The 20,160-nt window shown below is 41.6% G+C and overlaps 1 protein-coding gene across 1 annotated transcript; it reads left to right on the top strand.

Moving 5' to 3' along the window:
- Positions 1–3,444: 3,444 nt before the first annotated feature.
- LOC135546131 (HHIP-like protein 1) lies at positions 3,445–18,832 on the top strand. Its single transcript, XM_064974299.1, has 9 exons — positions 3,445–4,023; positions 8,212–8,858; positions 9,054–9,197; positions 15,083–15,411; positions 15,585–15,711; positions 15,945–16,090; positions 16,495–16,576; positions 16,981–17,063; positions 17,197–18,832. Exons 1-9 carry the CDS (start codon positions 3,736–3,738, stop codon positions 18,294–18,296), a joined length of 2,946 nt encoding a protein of 981 aa, XP_064830371.1. The 5' UTR covers positions 3,445–3,735; the 3' UTR covers positions 18,297–18,832.
- The last annotated feature ends 1,328 nt before the right edge of the window (positions 18,833–20,160 follow it).

The raw sequence follows: 20,160 nt of genomic DNA, 5'->3' as shown, positions 1-20,160 counted from the left end.
GTGAGCTTGTGTGGCCTACCACATCGTGGCTGAGCCGTTGCTGCTCCTAGACATTTCCACTTCACAATAACAGCACTTACAGTTGATCAGGGCAGCTCTAGCAGGGCAGAAATTTGACCAACTGACTTGTTGGAAAGGTGGCATCCTATGACGGTGCCATGTTGAAGGTCACTAAGCTCTTCAATATGGCCATTCTCCTGCCAATGTTTGTCTATTGAGATTGCATGTCTGCATGGTTGATTTTATACACCTGTCAGCAACGGGTATGGCTGAAATAGCCGAATCCACTCATTTGAAAGGGTGTCTACATAATTTTGTGTGTATATATAGTACCAGTTTAAAGTTTGGACACACCTACTCACACCTACTCATTTACTATTTTATACATTGTAGAATAATTGTGAAGACATCAAAACTATGAAATAACACATATGGAATCTTGTAGTATCAAAAAGTGTTTTATTCTATATTTGAGATTGCTCAAAGTAGCCACCCTTTGCCTTGATGACAGCTTTGCACACTCTTGGCATTCTCTCAACCAGCTTCACCTGAAATGCTTTTCCAACAGTCTTGAAGGAGTTCCCACATATGCTGAGCACTTAAAGCGACAAGTGTTCAATGACTGTGTACAGTGCCTTCATTAAGTATTTACAACCCCTGGATTTGGTTGTGTTACAGCCTGAAATTAAAATCAAATAAAATGTATATTTTTTGTCACTGGCCTACACACAATACCCCATAATGTCATAAAAAAAATAATAATAATAAAAAATGAAAAGCTGAAATGTCTTGAGTCAATACTCATTAAACACCCTTCGTTATGGCAAGCCTAAATAAATTCAGGAGTAAAAATGTGCTTAACGAGTCACATAATAAATTGCAATAATAGGGTTTAACATGGTTTTTGAAGGACTACCTAATCCTTGTACCCCACACATACAATTATCTAAAAAATAAAAGATATTGAATATGCCTTTGAGCATGGTGGAGTTATTATTTACACTCTGGATGGTGAATCAATACACCCAGTCCCTACAAAGATACAGGTGTTCTTTCGAACTGATTTGCCGGAGAGGAAGGAAACCGCTCATAGATTACACCATGAGGCCAATGGTGACTTTAAAACAGTTACAGAGTTTAATGTTTGTGATAAGAGAAAACTGAGGATGGATCAACAACATTGTAGTTACTCCACAATACCAGTAGTTTAAAGTACTTAAGTTAAAATAATTGAAAATACTACTTACTACTAATTTAATATTTATATTTTGGACAACTTTTACTTTTACTTCACGACATTCCTAAATGTCACGTGTGCTCCCTCTCCGGCCTCTAGGTCACCAGGCTGCTCGTTTATGGCGCAAACCTGTCACCAGTGCCACGTCCATTTGCGCATAATGACACTCACCTGGACTCCATCACCTCATTGATTACCTGCCCTTTATATGTCACTCCATTTGGTTTCTTCCCCAGTCATCATTATTTCTGTTCCTGTTCCATGTCGGTGCGCTGTTTTGTTAATTTTTTTATTAAATGTATCTACGCCCTGAACTTGCTTCCTGACTCTCTGTACATCGTTACAGATGTACTTTTTACTCCATATATTTTCCCTGACACTCAAAAGTACTCAATACATTTTGAATGCATAGTTGGACAATAAAATGGTCTAATTCACACACTTGTCAAAAGAACATCCCTGGTCATCCCTACAACCAATTATTTAGCGAACTCACTAAACACATGCTTTGTTTGTAAATTATGCCCATGGCTATCCATAAATTAAAAAAAAACAAGAAGATGATGCCGCCTGGTTTGCTTAGTATGAGAACTTTTAAATTATTTATACTTTTACATTTGATACTTAAGTATATAATACTTTTAGACTTTTACTTTTAAGTATTATTTTACTGGGTGACTTTCACTTTTACTTGAGTTATTTTCTATTAAGGTATCTTTACTTTTACTCAAGTTTGGCAATTGGCTACTTTTTCCGCCACTGCACAATATTAACCTAATTGACAGAGTGAAACGGAGGAAGCTTGTACAGAGTAAAAATATTCTAAAACATGCATCCTGTAGGCAACAAAGCACTAAAGTAATACTGCAAAAAAAATGTGGCAAAGCAAATACAAAGTGTTATGTTTGGGGCAAATCCAATACAACACATTACTGAGTACCACTCTCCATATTTGTATTAATAGTGGTGGCTGCATCATGTTATGGGTAAGCTTGTAATTGTTAAGAACTGGGGACTTTTTCAGGATAATAAAGAAACAGAATGGAGCTAAGCACAGGCAAAATCCTAGAGGAAAACCTGGTTCAGTCTGCTTTCCACCAGACACTGGGAGATTCATTCACCTTTCAGCAGGACAATAACCTAAAACACAAGGCCAAATCTACACTGGAGTTGTGTACCAAGAAGACTGTGAATGTTCCTGAGTGGAAGAGTTACAGTGACTTAAATCTGCTTGAAAATATATGGCAAGACCTGAAAATGGTTGTCTAGCAAAGATGAACAACCAATTTGACACAGCTTGAATCATTTTGAAACAAATAAGGATGAGACATAACTTTTTCACTAAAAATAGCATTCTGTTGTATTTAACTAATTCCCAGAAAGCAGATGAACTCACTCTGTCTCGCAGCCATTTCACCTCAATAAAGCACTAAACACGGACGACAATGCAAGGTCTGAAAACATCCTAGAAGGAATTCAAAATGATGATACCGATTTGAATAACCAATATTTGATTCATGAGCTTGTCCTCTAATTATGTGGGGCTGTATTTAATTCTAGTGATGCATATGGTTTAATATCCACATGTTCAAAATCTGTAATTGAAAGAGGAAATATAAACAGTTCCTAAGTTGTTACCAGAGTGTGCTCTGCAAATGTGTCACATCTGAAGCCAAGTACATGGGAGGGAGGTGGCTGAGTCGAAATGAAAGACATACAACAGTGGTATTTGTATACCCTGTAGGTCTAGGACACAACCCTTAGGAACTGTAGCAAGTCAATTCAAAGGCTGTCTTGCCCCTTATCGCTCACCTCAATTCACTTTAGGGTGGATTTTCAGTTTCAGTTGGAACCGAGTGGTTCACAAATGCCTGTTGAATAACGTCCGAAGCCTATATCAAACAGCGTTATCCTTGTGTACTCTATCGTATACATACAGTTTCGTATAGGCTATGCCATTGTTTGTGGTGTGTGGAGGATCCATTGCTCTCCTCTTTCAGCACAAGGTCCTGAGTCATTCAACCACACACACCCCTAGTCTATTCCCCTCAGTGAGGCAGGGTAGAGAGGTGTGTGGGAAGTAGAGAAAAGGCGGAGTATGTAGAGGGGGAGGGAAGCTACATCAGGGTGATAAAGATAGGCTGCAATGGGAAAGAATGCCATGTGTCTGTGGAGGACAGGCAGAGAGCGAGGGAGAGTAAGGGGAGGAGGGAGCAGAGGGAGGGGGCAGAGGGAGGGATGGGAATAGGATCTGAGTGGAGAGTGGAAGCAGCGTGGCTGGCCGGGGCTGACTGCTGAAAGAAAGGGCCTGTTGCTCTCCACCACCGTTCGTTTTTTTGTCCCACAAAAGAGCACATGTCCAGAGCAAACATAGGAAGGTTCTCCAACAGTCAAGCACCAGGGGGAAGGGACAGAATCACCACTATACACAGACCTTTTGGAATTCTGCATCACTCCATTACTTAGCCCTACAGGTGGCAGGGTGAACTACCATTGCTATGAGCGGGGTAAGTGTAAAGGGAGTTGAGCTGATGTTCCGGTGGCTGTTGGTCCTACTGGTCCTACTCGCACCCCGACATGGGAACACACACCCCCAGTGCTTGGATTACAAGCCACCCTTCCAGCCACGGGAGCCTCTGGTCTTCTGTAAGGAGTATGCCAAGTTTGGTTGCTGTGACCTGGAGAAAGATGACAAGATCTCCCAGAACTTCTACAAGATCATGGACTACTTTGACTACTTGGGTTACGTGACCTGTGCGAAATACATACGCACCATCCTCTGTCAGGTAAATTGAAGTCTGTCAGTAGTCAGATGTTAGCCAATGACTCCTTCTCTAAAACAGTCCACAAAATTGCAGGATATTTGTAGAATGGATTACCTTCTTGCACAGTTTTAAAACCTTTTCACTTGTTATAAAATTCTAATTCATCACAGGACGTGAAAAATGTATACTGATTAAGCTATCCCATTTCATGAAACTATATTTCATTCAGATTTGTGCACCCCTGCGCTAGTGAAATGTATGTTGACATCATGATAATAACATACCCCAGGCCTTTCCAAATGTGCACGCTGTAGATTGGAACAAATTATAGTTGGAGGTATTATGTAAGACCTTGACTTGACTGTTCGAGCATGAGAAACGACAGCACTGTTAACAATGGTGGATTTGGGGTCCTGAACCACAGTACCACAACATCACTACTGTAAACGGATGACTTGTTTCTCCTCTCCAATGATGAGAATCACAGCCCATGTGAATGTGTCTTCAGCTTTGTTTGGTTTTTGGATCCAGTGGAAGTCACAGGAGGTCGGTGGCACCTTAGCTGGGGAGGACGGGATCGTGGGAATGGCTGGAATTAGTGGAATGGTATCAAATACATGGTTTCCATGTGTTTGATGCCATTCCATTTACTCCGTTCCAGCCATTATTATGAGCCGTCCTCCCCTCAGCAGCCTCCATTGGTGGAAGTGAGCTGTTGTGCTTGGCTCTCAGCTCTCCTATCAGCCATACTGAGATACAGGCAGTGTGGTCAGTGGCCGGAGACCCAATGCCTACGGCCTCTTAGCCAGGGTAAACTCTGCTCAATGACGCCCTTTGTCCAAACAGTTATCATAGATACAGGGGGCTGCTTGTGATCTGTCAAGAGGTCCACTGACCACCAGCGAAACATTGATTTCCTGTCTGGCCACTGAACAGGATATACAGTATCATATTTTCACTGGAGGGAGGGAGGGAGGGAGGGCAGGAGGGAGATGCAGGTGAGGAGTTGAATCCAGCTGAAGTAGTTGAAGGAACTACAACTTCTACTTGTGGTGGGATTAAGGCTGACTATTGGGATACAAAACAATTAGTAACATTGACGTCAACCATTTAACTCAATATAGCCTATGCTATACCTCCTTCCCAACATTGGAAGCTGAGAAGTCTCCCATTTACCGTGATCGTGGCAACGTGGAACTCTAAAGGTTTGTCCTATACGATGTGGCACATGTGCACTCTCTCATTACCGCCCACCTCTTTTGGAAGGAGGGCCTTTTTATAGTGTTCTTTTAGTGCATTTATGTTGACTTTTGGTGACTTATGTAGGAAAGGAAACCAACACACACAGCTTTAACCCTACCAGCTCACCCTGCACTGTGTAGTTAACCTTCTTTACAATCACAGTGTTTGTGGGTGTGCTAATCTAGGGTTGTTTCCACGCTAAACTGTACAAATTCTAATGCCACATCTGGTTGTCATCTCTGTGAACAAAAGGCACGTGGATTTAAGTTTGACGGATTGCTGTTGTCAGAACTCCCTATCCCATCCAACGCCGGCCTAAATTACAGCATTTCCAAAGGATTTAAACAGAACGTTATAGTTCTGCATTATCAGGGCTGCCTACAGTAGAGGCCAGAGGAGTCAACACCCATTTGATGAAACGAGATGAAACAATTTAAAGAACAATGACCAGGGTGCAGTTCTTCAAAAGTTATCTATCTGAATTAGGATTACATGCATAGAAATAGAATGGCTAGAACTGTCAAATCATTGACTTGAATGTGGACTCCAGTTTTGCTCATTTTATATGCATAGATTTTTTTTATATGCATTTAACATTTTTTTAAAAACTTGTCCTTGTTTACATTTGGGCTAAATTACACAATAAATTATATGGTTAAGGGTAGCGCTGGTATGTTTATTACAGAGTGTCGTAGAAGGGTAATTGCCACCTAGAGGTTTGTGTCTCCAGTGCCTTGCAAAAGTATTCATCCCCGTTGGCGTTTTTCCTATATTGTTGCATTACAATCTGTAATTTAAATGTATTTTCATTTTTATTTTATGTAAAGGACATACACAAAATAGTCCAAATTGGTGAAGTGAAATTTTAAAAATGACTTAAAAAACAGAAAAGTGGTGGTGCATATGAATCACACCTTTGCTATGAAGCCCTAAATAAGATCTGTTGCAACCAATTACCTTCAGAAGTCACATAATTAAATAAAGTCCACCTGTGTGCAATCTAAGTGTCACATGATCTGTCACATGATCTCAGAATATATACACCTGTTCTGAAAGACACCAGAGTCTGCAACACCACCATGAAGACCAAGGAGCTCGCCAAACAGGTCAGGGACAAAGTTGTGGAGAAGTACAAATGAGAGTTGGGTTATAAAAAATATCTGAAGCTTTGAATATCCCACAGAGCACCATTAAATCCATTATTCAAAAATGGAAAGAATATGGTACCACAACAAACCTGCCATGAGAGGGCTGCCCACCAAAACTTACGAACCAAGCAAGGAGGGCATTAATCAGAGAGGCAATAAAGCCCAGACCTCACTCCAATTGAGACTCTGTGGTATGACTTAAAGATTGCTGTATACCAGCGGAACCCATCCAACTTGAAGAAGCTGGAGCAGTTTTGCCTTGAAGAATGGCAAAAAATTCCATTGGCTAGATGTGCCAAGCTTATAGAGACATACCCCAAGAGACTTGCAGCTATAGTTGAGGCAAAAGGTGGCTCTACAAAGTTTTTACTTTTGGGGTGGTGAATAGTTATGCACGCTCAAATTTTCAGTTTTGTGTCTTATTTCTTGCTCTTTTTTTAAAATTCCAGGTTGTAAGGCAACAAAATAGGAAAAATGCCAAGGGGGATGAATAAATTTGCAAGCCACTGTATGTTTGGTGTAGTTCAATAGCATCTTAGATTCAGACTCAGAGATTCCCTTTTTCACCTTGGATGGAAATTGAACCAAATAAGCATAGCATGATATCAATCCTCCTTTGCTTAGCTTCACTGAACACTGGGCTCTTTTGATACAATTTCTCTGGATAGTTCCAAAACATGTACAAAGGAAATGGGACTCACCATGGCCGGGTTTGTTTGTCAAGACATGAAAGGGATTGCACCCTGCTGGGAGATAGCTGGGAAACTATTTAAGATTTGCAGAAACAAATGAACCCCTCAACAAGAGCCAAATCTAGATATTTTAAGATCTAACAGAAATTATGTAAGTAAAAAAAAAAAACATTTACCACAAGGTGATATGATGTGATTTGATATATCATACTTTTTGTATATAATCAAGGCATTTCATGCATGCTTTTATGTTCTTTTTAGTGGCTATATGCCCACATTTTTACTGTACCCCCAACTCAAACACACAGTGTGGCTGTGCATAACACATACCACCTCCAGATTGCCCCCTTTTGTTTACATCACTGCCTGACATCATGTGACTGCATAATCCACCTAACAATTTATGGTCAGCTACAGATTTCAGCCCAGAGTTGGCCAGTGCTGTTGATTTTAAACGCTTTGTTATTGAGTTTTTGAGCAGTGGTTTGAGGGTACCTTTGAGAGAGCATATCCCAGATTTAAATATAAAGAAGTAAAGAAATACTCAGCAGAACTCCAGAACACATTATGCCCACTTTGCCTTAGACTTGGAATCATATGATATATAATTCATCAGAGTCTTTGTAACAGAACTGTCTTTTTCAGTACCAGTCTTTAAGGTGGTTTATATTTTTTGCATAATTGTCCCAACGGTTTACCAGTGTCAAAATGAGTGTCATTTTGTGTCCTTGACTTAATAAGGGATTGGACGTTCTAAGATGCATTGAAACAGGCCTTATTTATTTCTAGAATAGTTATTACTAGCTGATCTGGTTAGTACTGGGATGAGAAGAGGACATGCTGAATTACAAATGTTTTCAAGCTTAGGGAGAGTACATCATGAAAATAGCTGCACAGTATCACGAACAGACATGGCATAGTATTAACCTGTGGACTATACTTTTGAAGATTATATACGACATTACACAAATCAGGTGGCTATATACTACAGCTTACGTGGTAGCTCATTATGAAAGTTATCAGCCGATAAGGTAGGTCTACTGATCATGAACTTTTGCTCAAAAGCGTGTGTCGTCCAAGCCCCAAAAGCTCTGCCACTTTCAAACAAGGTTTCCTTATCCTTGCAGGAGTGCTCTCCCTACTCTGCCCACCTGTATGATGCTGAGGATGCCAACACGCCCATGAGGGAGTTGCCAGGCCTGTGCGGAGACTACTGCTCTGAGTTCTGGCACCAGTGCCGCTACACCATTAGCCTGCTCACCGATAACAACGCCACGGTGGGCATAGAGGAGGACCGCAATAAGTTCTGTAACTTCCTGGAACTCAAAGACAGGGAGTACTGCTACCCCAACGTGCTCTCCGACGACAAGCTCAATGCCAACCTGGGAGATGTTCGGGCGGACCCCGAGGGCTGTCTGCAGCTGTGTCTGCAGGAGGTGGCCAATGGCCTGAGGAACCCGGTGGCAATGGTCCATGCGGACGACGGGACCCACCGCTTCTTTGTGGCCGAGCAGCTGGGCTACGTGTGGGCGTACCTGGCCAACGGCTCCCGTATTGACCGGCCCTTCCTCAACCTGACCAAGGCAGTGCTCACCTCGCCCTGGGCGGGGGATGAGAGAGGCTTCCTCTGCATGGTCCTCCACCCGCGCTTCACCGTGGTGCGGAAGGCCTATGTCTACTACTCTGTGTCTGTGAAGAAGGAGGAGAGGATCCGCATTAGTGAGTTTACACTGTCCGCTGATGATATGAACCAACTAGACCACTCCTCAGAGAGGTAAGAGAAGTATCACCAAATGGCATGGACTGAATCAGAACCTGTGGTGTCATCGGCTCCATTCACATGAATGCATTTGACATTTTGAAACAAATCTGAACGAACCAGCAGATTTGAAATAGAGATCTGCAACTACACTCATCCCATCAGATTTCTAATTTAGTGATGTTTAGTCATGAGTGGTTTTCTTTGTAGAACTATTTTGGAAGTGGTGGAACCTGCCTCGAACCACAACGGGGGCCAACTTCTCTTCGGGCACGATGGCTACCTCTATATCTTCATCGGTGATGGCGGAAGAGCAGGGGACCCCTTTGGCAAGTTTGGGAACTCCCAGAATAAGTGAGTCACTGTGCTCTATACATTTCAAACACATTCAGGGGAAACAAATTAGTGGATGACATTTAGTAATTTAGTGTATTTCTAGCCTTCACCCCATGTTGATGTTTTTGGAAGGTCAGAATGATATGTTCGCTTCAGAGACATACATTTTTCAAGTGTTGAAGATACAGTTATCATTCAACTAAGGATACCTAAACAGTAGTGTTGGCGTATTAGAGCTCGTAGTGGATGGAAACGCTTAATGTGATGTGCTGGCTCTTTAAAGTATACTTTTTTACAGACAAGAAATTACGGGAAAAATAAGGGTTCAAAACATTCAACCTATAGCGTGACATATTTTTGTTATGCCAAGAAAGTTCTAAAGCTACAGTAAAGGGACCATAGGGCACAATTAGTATTTTAGTGTGTTTGTAAACTGTAGTACTCAACTCACACACTATGTGATCTTCTCATATGATACAACAGTGATACATGACATCCAAAGGGTCCCAGCTATAACATGTAGTGTTGTTTGTTAGATTAAATCCTTCTTTATATCCCAAAAAGTCAGTAGCCCTACAACTTCCGGTGAAACTGGAGGACGGCGCAATTCAAATAAGTAATCATAAAAATGAAGTCTTGAATTCTTGTTAATCTAACTGCACTGTCCGATTTACAGTAGCTATTACAGCGAAAGCATGCCATGCGATTGTTTGAGGATGGCGCCCCACATCAATACAGTTTTTCCACAGGCACAGGTTTCATAAATTCACAAATAACGATAAAATATTCACTTACTTTTTGAAAATCTTCCTCTGATTTGTCATCCAAAGGGTCCCAGCTATAACATGTAGTGTCGTTTTGTTAGATTAAATCCTTCTTTATACCCCAAAAAGTCAGTTTAGCTGGCGCCATCGATTTGAGTAATCCACTCGTTCAACCTGCAGAGAAAGGAATCCGAAAATCTACCCCTGAACTTTGTTTCAACAAGTCAAAATACATTTCTATTTCCTCCTAGGATACTCTAAAATGTAATCAAACTATAATATTTCTTACAGAAAGAAGTATGTTCAATAGGAAATCAATTTTAGCAGGTGTGTCTTGTCTTCATGGCGCGCCCAAACACGAATTTCCAGGATTGTGTCCCTGTACTAAAACTGATATTTCTTATTAGTTTTGGAAGTTACAAGCCTGAAACCTTGAACATAGACTGCTGACATCCTGTGGAAGCAATAGGAATTGCATAATGGGAGCTAGAATTCAGTATGCCCCTATACTTTCCATTGTAAGAGCATGGTCTCTCAAAAAAAAAAGGATTCCGGTTGGTTTATCTTTGGATTTTCTCCTACCGTATCTATTGTGTTATATTCTCCTACATTATTTTGACATTTCTCCAAACTTCGAAGTGTTTTATTTCCAATGGTACCAATTATATGCATATCCTGGCTTCAGGGCCTGAGCAACAGGCAGTTTACTTTGGACACATCATTCAGACAGGAAGTGGAGAAAAAATGGTCCTAGCCCAAAGAAGTTTTTTAAAGAATGGAAAATCCTGTTGCCATGGTAAATGTCTCGTAATTATTATATTTATGGTTGACTAATACACATCATAGATTAACTTTATGTCTGAGTTGTCACAAGTTTAATATTACAGAATATTAATTGACTCCAGGGGGTAGAATAATATTTTACTAGAAACTTTGACTAGACATTTCTCTAGGCCTTGAGGGAGTGACACATTTATGGATTTAAGCTCAACGTTTTCCAATTAAATTTATACAGGACCTTCAGCAATGCCACTCAGCAGCTATTCATGAAAGTGCGATTTTATGACCATACTTGTCAGTGGTGGCAAAATTGGGAGAGAATCGACCTCAACCCCCGAGCATTTGACATGACAAACATTCAGCTCAACGTTATATGTACATTTATGCAGACAGAGACGGTACAGTTGTTCACAATATTAGCCTTGTAGGTTTAGCTTTCTCCTGGCAGGGGCAGGGGTTGGCAGTGCCCAGAGTCTACAGAGTGTCGCAGGTCCATTCAGAAATGACTCAACGCCTCTATAGTTATAACACAATGGCAGAATTGTACACACAGTGATATTATTATTATGAAAAAAACATCACTGAGCTTTGGACAGTCTGTGTCTTAGAATTAATTTTTATTTTGAACCATGGGCAAGGACAGGGCATAACATTTGCCAGTCAGGTTCTAAGTGAGTGCCACCCCCACAGAGTATTGGTCAGTGGCCAGTGTCTGGACCTGCAGTGCCAGACCAAAAGTAATACTTATGGGGAATGTTGTCGGACGATGTCTGGCCTTTTCATACCATGTGATAATCACTACAGTCTTGTGTAGTTGAGCTTTAAAAGGGAAGTTCTCTCCTTTTAAAGACCTAAGTGGAGGTAAAATATCTGCTGCTCTGTTCAGAATATTACAATGTAGATGTAAATTTATTTTATCTTTATTTAACCAGGCAAGTCAGTTAAGAACAAATTCTTATTTTCAATGACGGCCTGGGAACAGTGGGTTAACTGCCTGTTCAGGGGCAGAACGACAGATTTGTACCTTGTCAGCTCGGGGGTTTGAACTCGCAACTTTCCGGTTACTAGTCCAACTCTCTAACCACTAGGCTACCCTGCCTCCCCGTAAATGTGGTGCAGAGGAGGCTGGTGAGAGGAGCTATAGGAGGACGGGCTCATTGTAATGGCTGGAATGGAATAAATGGAACAGTAACAAACAAATCACAAAAATCCAGCCATAACAATGAGCTCATCCTCCTATCTTCAACGGCAGCAAGACGTACAGTAAGAGCAGGTGCTCGAAATCAAAACTTGTTATGTGTTATTCTCAGAAGAGGGTTATGTCTAGTTTATAGTTGGGTAGCTCTAGTGTATAGCAGAATGCATGCATGCGGAAATAAGGGGATCTTTACATCACAGCTTTACCACGGGGGGCGGTACTTACAGTAAAGGCATTCTATTGAGTTCCATTGGGTGGAAACATCCCTTTCAGTTCATCGCAGGAGAAGAAAGATGAGCAGAGGGTTTCTTGACAGCCAATGAATGGGAGGCCAGGGATATGAGGGTTGTGGAACCTGCCAAGGCTAATATTTACACAAGACGCGACGCTGTGGGCCGCATAATAGTATGTGTGTATGAGAGAGAGAGAGAGAGAGAGAGAGAGAGAGAGAGAGAGAGAGACATTGTTACAACACTGTATATATACATAATATGATATTTGTAATATCTTTATTATTTTGGAACTTCTGTGAGTGCAATGTTTTCTGTTCATTTTGATTGTTTATTTCACTTTTGTATATTATTTACTTCACTTGCTTTGGCAATGTTAACATATGTTTCCCATGCCAATAAAGCCCCTTGAATTGAATTTGAATTGAATTGAGAGAGAAATTCCACTATTTATTTGGACAGTGAAGCTAAAATGATTAATTTGGCTCTATACTCCAGAATTTTGGATTTGAGATTAAATGTTTTATATGAGGTGACAGTACAGAATGTCAACTTTTATTTGAGGGTATTTTCATACATATCTGTTTTATCGTTTAGAAATGCAAGCAATTTATGCACTTTATGTATTTAGTCATATGTATTTGGATACATCCACTTATAGTGTTAAATATAGTCAAAAGTTTAAAATTAGGTCCCATTTTCCTAGCACACAATGACTACATCAAACGTGTCTACTCTACAACCTTGTTGGATGCATTTGCAGTTTGTTTTGGTTGTGTTTCAGGTGATGTTGTGGTCAATAGTAATGAATGGTAAATAATACAAAAATAATTATTGTAAATAAGAATAGAATATGTTTCTGGATACTTCTACATTTATGTGGATGTTACCATGATTCCGGATAATCATGAAGGAATTGTGAATAATGATGAGTGAGAAAGTCACGGAGGCATAAATATCATTCCCCCAAAAATGCCTTATAGGGTCATGACCTTTGTGCATCTATAACGTACTCACTCATCATTAAACATAAATGTCTTTGATGACTGTTGTGATACACTAGCCTGGTCTCGTAGACTAGACGCAACATAGTAAACAGAAATCCGAGACACTCAATTTAGCATGATATGTTACGTTTCGTATGGTTACATAAGACAGATGGTTACTTAAAGCAAGAATGAAAGTACGGCAGTATGTATGATGCGAAAGTCTAGCAACCCAAAGGTTGTGAGTTTGAATCTCATCATGGACAACTTCAGCATTTTTGCTAATTAGCAACTTTTCAACTACTTACTACCTTTTCAGCTACATTGCAACTACTTAGCATGTTAGCTAACCCTTTCACTAACCCTGACCTTAAACCTTTAAACTTACCCTTCCTCTAACACTAACCTTAATCCTTGTCCGTAATGAATATTAATCTCATCTTGGATAACTTCAGCATTTTAGCTAATTAGCAACTTTTCAAATACTTACTACTTTTCTTTTTACTTTGCAACTACTTAGCATGTTTGGTAACTCTTCCCCTAACACTTTTAGCTAACCCTAACCCTTTAACCTTACTCATAAACTTAACCCTAACCCATAGCCTAGCTAATGTTAGCCAGCTAGCTAGAATTCATTATATCATACATTTTGCAAATTCACAACATATTGTACATTTTGCAAATTCGTAACATATAATGCAAATTGTAAATTGTAACAGCATACGAAATGAGTGATGAGCAAATTTAATACAAATCATACGAAATGTAACATACAGTGCCTTGAAAACGTATTCAACCCCTTGGCTTTTTCCCTATTTTGTTGCATTACAATCTGTAGATTAAATTGAAAAAATCTACATTTTAAACGAAAAAGTGATGCGTGCATATGTATTCACCCCCTTTACTATGAAACCCATAAATAAGGCACGGTGCAACTAATTACCTTCACAAGTCACATAATTAGTTAAATAAAGTCCACCTGTGTGCAATCTAAGTGTCACATGATCTGTCACATGATCTCGTTATGGATACACCTGTTCTGAAAGGCCCCAGAGTCTGCAACACAACTAAGAAAGGAGCACCACCAAGCGAGCGGCACCATGAAGAACTCCACAGAGCTGGGCTTTACGAAAGAGTGTCCAGAAAAAAGCCATTGCTTAAAGACAAAAATAAGCAAACGCGTTGGTGTTCGCCAAAAGGCATTTGGGAGACTCCCCAAACACATGGAAGAAGGTACTCTGGTCAGATGAGACTAAAATGTAGCTTTTTGGCCATCAAGAAAAACGCTATGTCTGGAGCAAACCCAACACCTCATCACCCCGAGAACATCATCCCCATAATGAAGCATGGTGGTGGCAGCATCATGCTGTGGGTATGTTTTTCATCGGCAGGGACTGGGAAAATGGTCCGAATTGAAGGACTGATGGATGGCGCTAATTACAGGGAAATTCTTGAGGGAAACCTGTGTCAGTCTTCAATAGATTTGAGACTGGGACGGAGGTTCATCTTCCAGCGGGACAATGAACCTAAGCATACTTCTAAAGCAACACTCGAGTGGTTTGAGGGGAAACATTTAAATGTCTTGCAATGGCCTAGTCAAAGCATAGACCTCATTCCAATTGAGAATCCGTGGTATGACTTAAAGATTGCTGTACACCAGCGGAATGTTGTGTAAATCAAATGATACAAACCCCTCAAAAAAATCTATTTTTAATTCCAGGTTTTAAGGCAACAAAATAGGAAAAATTACAGGGGGTGCGAATACTTTCGCAAGCCTCTGTATCATACTAGAGTGTCTCAGATTTACAAAATGGTCTGAGACCAGGTTGGATACACAACACACAAATGAAAAACAACGACAGAAGCACACACAACAATGACAGAAGCACACACTAAAACGCTCGTACATTTTCCTATGAATAAACTCCACCCCATGTGTGCGTAGGTCCACTCTGTTGGGCAAGGTGCTGCGTCTCGATGTGGACAACAACGATGACATGGACCCCTACAGTATCCCGTCGGACAATCCTTTCCTGGGGGAGAAGGACTCGCTGCCTGAGATCTATGCCTACGGGGTGCGTAACATGTGGCGCTGCTCCATCGACCGGGGTGACCCCATCACCGGGCAGGGCCGTGGCCGACTGTTCTGCGGGGACGTGGGGCAGAACAAGTTTGAAGAGGTGGACCTCATCGTCAAGGGTGGCAACTACGGCTGGAGAGCCAAGGAGGGCTTCTCCTGCTATGACAACAGGCTGTGTCGCAACTCCTCTCTTGGTAAGTAGGCTACTCCTCCTTCAGGCTTGGTAGAAGTGGCAGGCTGATTCTCTATCAAGCATCAGTTCATTTTAAGTTCAGATATCTATTAAATCCCTTAAGCGGTGAAAACATTCTTGCAGCATGTTTCCAAAGCGAGATGTATTGTTTTATTACATTTTTTTTCTCCTCAGATGACATTCTACCTATTTTCGCTTACCCCCACAAACTGGGGAAGTCGGTCACTGGAGGCTACATATACCGAGGCTGCCAGATGCCTAATCTCAATGGCCTCTACATATTCGGGGATTTTATGAGTGGGTGTGTGTTTATACAACATAACCTACATTTATCCAATGTTATACCGATTAATATGCTGAAAATGTTCCATAGATTGTCATGCCTCGAAAAGAAGTTGATAGGCAAATGTTCTTAACATTGAAAGATCATTGGCAAATGTTTCAAATGCATAAAAACAATAGCATTACAATAGTTTTTTTGCCCTAAAACTCACTTGACACATGCACAATCTGAGTGACTACTTGTCTGCCTAGGCGCCTAATGTCACTGAAGGAGAACCAAAGCACTGGGAAGTGGGAGTACAAGGAGATCTGTATGGGAAAAGGCCAGACGTGCCGATTCCCCAAACTCATCAACAGCTATTACAAATACATAATCTCCTTTGCTGAAGATGAGGCAGGTAACCTTGACAACTAGCTTTGCATGTTTTTGTGTCTCTTTGTGTTTTGTTCGTACTGATCCGTACATGAAAAGGCCATTAGGGGATGCATGCTGCTTGTGAATTCACTCACCCAAGGCAACCATGACAAATTGCTTCTCTGAGTTATTTCATGATGAGCGTCTGCTGCTTTTGAACAGCAATAAAGAAATATAAACACTCAGTTCAAACCCAGTGGTGCACCACTTAGTGCATGCTCTTTAACTTCAGATAAGTTTCAAAAAGCAATCTTGTTCAGAATTACTGACTTCAAAGCTGATTAGAATGGGAAGAGGTTCCAAAGAAACGGTCTTTCTTCATTTCACTTTGAAAGTGTTGCATATCTTTGTGCTGGGTCTTAGATCCTTTTCCCCTCTTGTTTCTAGGGGAGCTGTACTTCCTGGCAACGGGAGCTCCCAGTGCGTCTGCCAGAGCTGGGGTGATCTATAAGATAGTAGATCCATCCAGGTATTAAACTAGGGTCCCAATGTCCCAACAGCCAGGGGGCTCTGGGAATTAATCTTGAGTTAATGAAAGATTCCCAAAACAGACATACCTTTGCCAGATATACTAATGTCTATTGTCCATCCAATTATTGATGTGGTCTTCAATCCCCCTGTGTTTGTTTAGTACATCTCTTACTTTAACTATGTAATCACAAATGTAATCGCTCGATGTCAGGCTAAGGGAATATCTGCTAAATCCTTTACCCTGAAATGCAATTTACTGAATATAATGTGCTTATCTATGATATAATTGTTTTTTTCACGTGGTTATGATAACGTATGATTAAAATCACACAATACTGTATTATCAGGAGATAGAGTTGTCATGAGCAGCTTTGGAATCAATGGATTTCTCTCACCATCTAGGAGAGCACCTCCAGGCAAGTGCAGCTTCAAGCCCACCCTTGTCAAGATTAAGGGCAAGCTGATTCACTTCCACCCGACGGAGGGTAAGTGACACCACAAACAAACTAACACGAGTTGCTCTGTGTTTGCGGGCTATCATGAGTCATAGCGCAACACATCTCGGTCAGTTGGAGTGCTCTAAAGGGCTGTTTCTCTCACTTGACTTCCTCTCTACAGAGTTTGTCATTGACAAGAAGCCGATGACCACCGCTGTGCCCACTACTACGGCTAGAACAACAGCTACAACCACTCTCCGTACTCCTCCAACCACCATGCGTTCTACGACGACAAGACCTACCTACAGACCGCCAACTGCAACCCTGAAGGCTACCGCTAAACCTGCAACGACGCGGGCTACAGTGAAACCTTCAACGATGAGGGCTACTATTAAACCGCTAACGACGCGGGTTACAGTTAAACCTTCAACGACACGGGCTACTGTTAAACCTGCAGCAACACCTTCCTACCCCACCTCAATGCAGCAGAGGGCTACTGGTACCGCTACACCTGCCCTGACCACTTCATTGAAGCAGGTAGTGACGGCCAGGCCAGGTCATGCCACCACTCCTTCCCGGCAGAGACCGTCGTTGTCCTACACCAGGCCCACTGTTACCCCGAAGCCCCGACCACGGTTGACAACTGGAGCCAGAAGGCCCTCTCCACCAACAGCACGACCCTTGACCCGACCACAACCGCACGACACGGCCAGACCACCACCACTAGGGGTTACGACCAACCGGCCCCAGACCACACCAAGGCCCATGTACTGTACAGCTTCAACAAAGCCCACCTCCCAGAGGCCTAACTTCACCCTCTCAAAGGTCCAGGACAAGCTCCTGAAAGGCCAGAGTGACAAGATAGACCGTTCCACAAGGAACCGGTTCAACAAGAAGGACCGGGGCTCCCAACCTGGGAAGCAGCGGCGCCGGAAGCACCGGGCTGGGTCTGTGAGGCTGATCAGTGCAGAGCAGCTATCGGACCGTGGGCGGGTGGAGATTTACATACGGGGGGAGTGGGGTACAGTGTGTGATGACTTGTTTAGTAGTAAAGCGGCCACGGTGGTGTGCCAGCAACTAGGATTCCCTGTAGCACTGCGTGTGGCTAAACGGGCGGAGTTGGGGGGCGGCAGTGGCAGTATCCTGCTAGATGATGTAGAGTGTGAAGGCACAGAGAGGACGTTACTGGACTGCAAACGGGCAAAGGTGGGCAAGCACAACTGTGCACACGATGAGGATGTGGGGGTGGTGTGTGGCTACCACCACGACGAGGATAAATAATGAGCCAAAAGACGTCTGACTGGGGGATCATTGCTACTCTCCTGTGCATGAACAGAATCTTCCTCTATGTACTGTACTTCAGGGCACAAACTGTGGTCAGACACATCTCACCCTTCTACTTCCCCACACACTGACACACACTGCGAATTCAAGATGATTAACAACAATTGTTGATTGTAGACTAGACATCCTGATACTTTCTTCAGAGGCAGAATCCCTTTCCTTCCTTGCCTCTCTTCCAGAAAAAAAGTGTATCACTTTACAATACTGTCCTCTGCTGGAAGAAATGGCATATATTTTGTTGAAATTATAATTTTTTACATTGTATGAATTGATAATTACACATATATATATATGTTTTTTTTTCATAAAACAAAATTCTACATGTGAAGAAGTGATGTCAAAATAATAATTATAATAATGATAATGAAAAGGAAAATGCTGGACATTGTGTGCTTTATTATTGTAAAATTTGACTGATTATATACAGTATGTAAACTGTTTAAGGCCATTGAGACCAATAAATTGAAATGTCAATTGAATTCTTGCTCCTCATTTCTACTCAAGCAAGCATACTGCATCACCCATGGACAACCCGATAAAACTATACTGTTATTCAGATGACTAATGGCTGCGTTCACATGCTAGTCGGAACTAGGAAACTCGACTTGCTAATAGGTTGTAGTTATACATGTTCTGACTAGCACGTGAACGAGGCATAATGCTGGACGATAAGGGAGAAGGGTGGTTTCATGTGCTCAAGGTAAATGGAAAACTTGAGTCTAAATCCGACATGAAAGCACCATTTTCTTGTTTTTATTTTAGAATAGCCAGGGGCACCCTCCAACACTCAGACATCATTTACAAATGAAGCATTTGTGTTTAGTGAGTCGGCAAGATCAGAAGCAGTAGGGATGACCAGGGATGTTCTCTTGATAAGTGCTTACATTTGACAATTGTTCGGTCCTGCTAAGCATTCAAAATGTAAAGAGTACTTTTGGGTGTCAGGAAATATGTATGGAGTAAAACGTACAGTATTTTCTTTAGGAATGTAGTTAAGTAAAAGTTTACATAATGGTCCCTGTTGGAAAATGGGGGAGGGTCATGCTTTCTCAACTTCAGTCAACGGGAGGGTTTAGGATTTCATTTTTTTTCTAGTCCATGGGAGGGTCATGTAATTTGAAATTGATTACTTTTTCTATTTCTCTGTATTTTAGAAGTAGTTGCTTACTAGGCTATATATCGATGTGCGCCCAATGCTGCCCCTCATCTCTGATTCTCTGCTGGGTGGGCTATATCAAGTGCGCCTATAGGCGAGTGTGGTCCCAACCAAATTATCCATAGCCTATAAACTATAGGCTATGAAATGCATGCCTGGAGAAGCACAGAGCAAAGTTATATTTCTAAGATGGCTGCTGGGATTGTGTAAATAAAACTGGGCTGCATTACACACTTCCAACACTGAGCCCAATGTCTGCTCTGCTCTTGCTGATCAAAAAGTTGTGTTTTGCCTAACCAATGGCTGTCCTGTGTATGCATATAGTGGCAGTCCAGGAGAGTCAAAGGCTTTCAAAAATATTAGGCCTAGTCCATCTTCCGCATGGACAAGCCTATAGATTATGTTCTGTTCAGTTTGAGAAAGAGAACAAGAAGATGAGGACCTGAGGTCAACTTTGATAGCTTGCTACTACTATAATTGATTTCATTAAAAGCAATATGTTTCTTGCCCATGTCAATCTATTTATCAGAGTTATTGAACTCACAATGAGCCATATTTGAGTAATTTACATTGTGCTGCTGAAACTTGAAGCAGAAGCCACGGCACAATCAGTCAGAAATGGACAGCTCATGATGCTGAAATTAG

This window comes from Oncorhynchus masou, chromosome 9, assembly GCF_036934945.1.
Source record: "Oncorhynchus masou masou isolate Uvic2021 chromosome 9, UVic_Omas_1.1, whole genome shotgun sequence".
Classification (NCBI taxonomy): Eukaryota; Metazoa; Chordata; class Actinopteri; order Salmoniformes; family Salmonidae; genus Oncorhynchus; species Oncorhynchus masou.
Note: the sequence above shows the minus strand (reverse complement) of the source record. Positions and strands in the feature narration are given on the sequence as shown.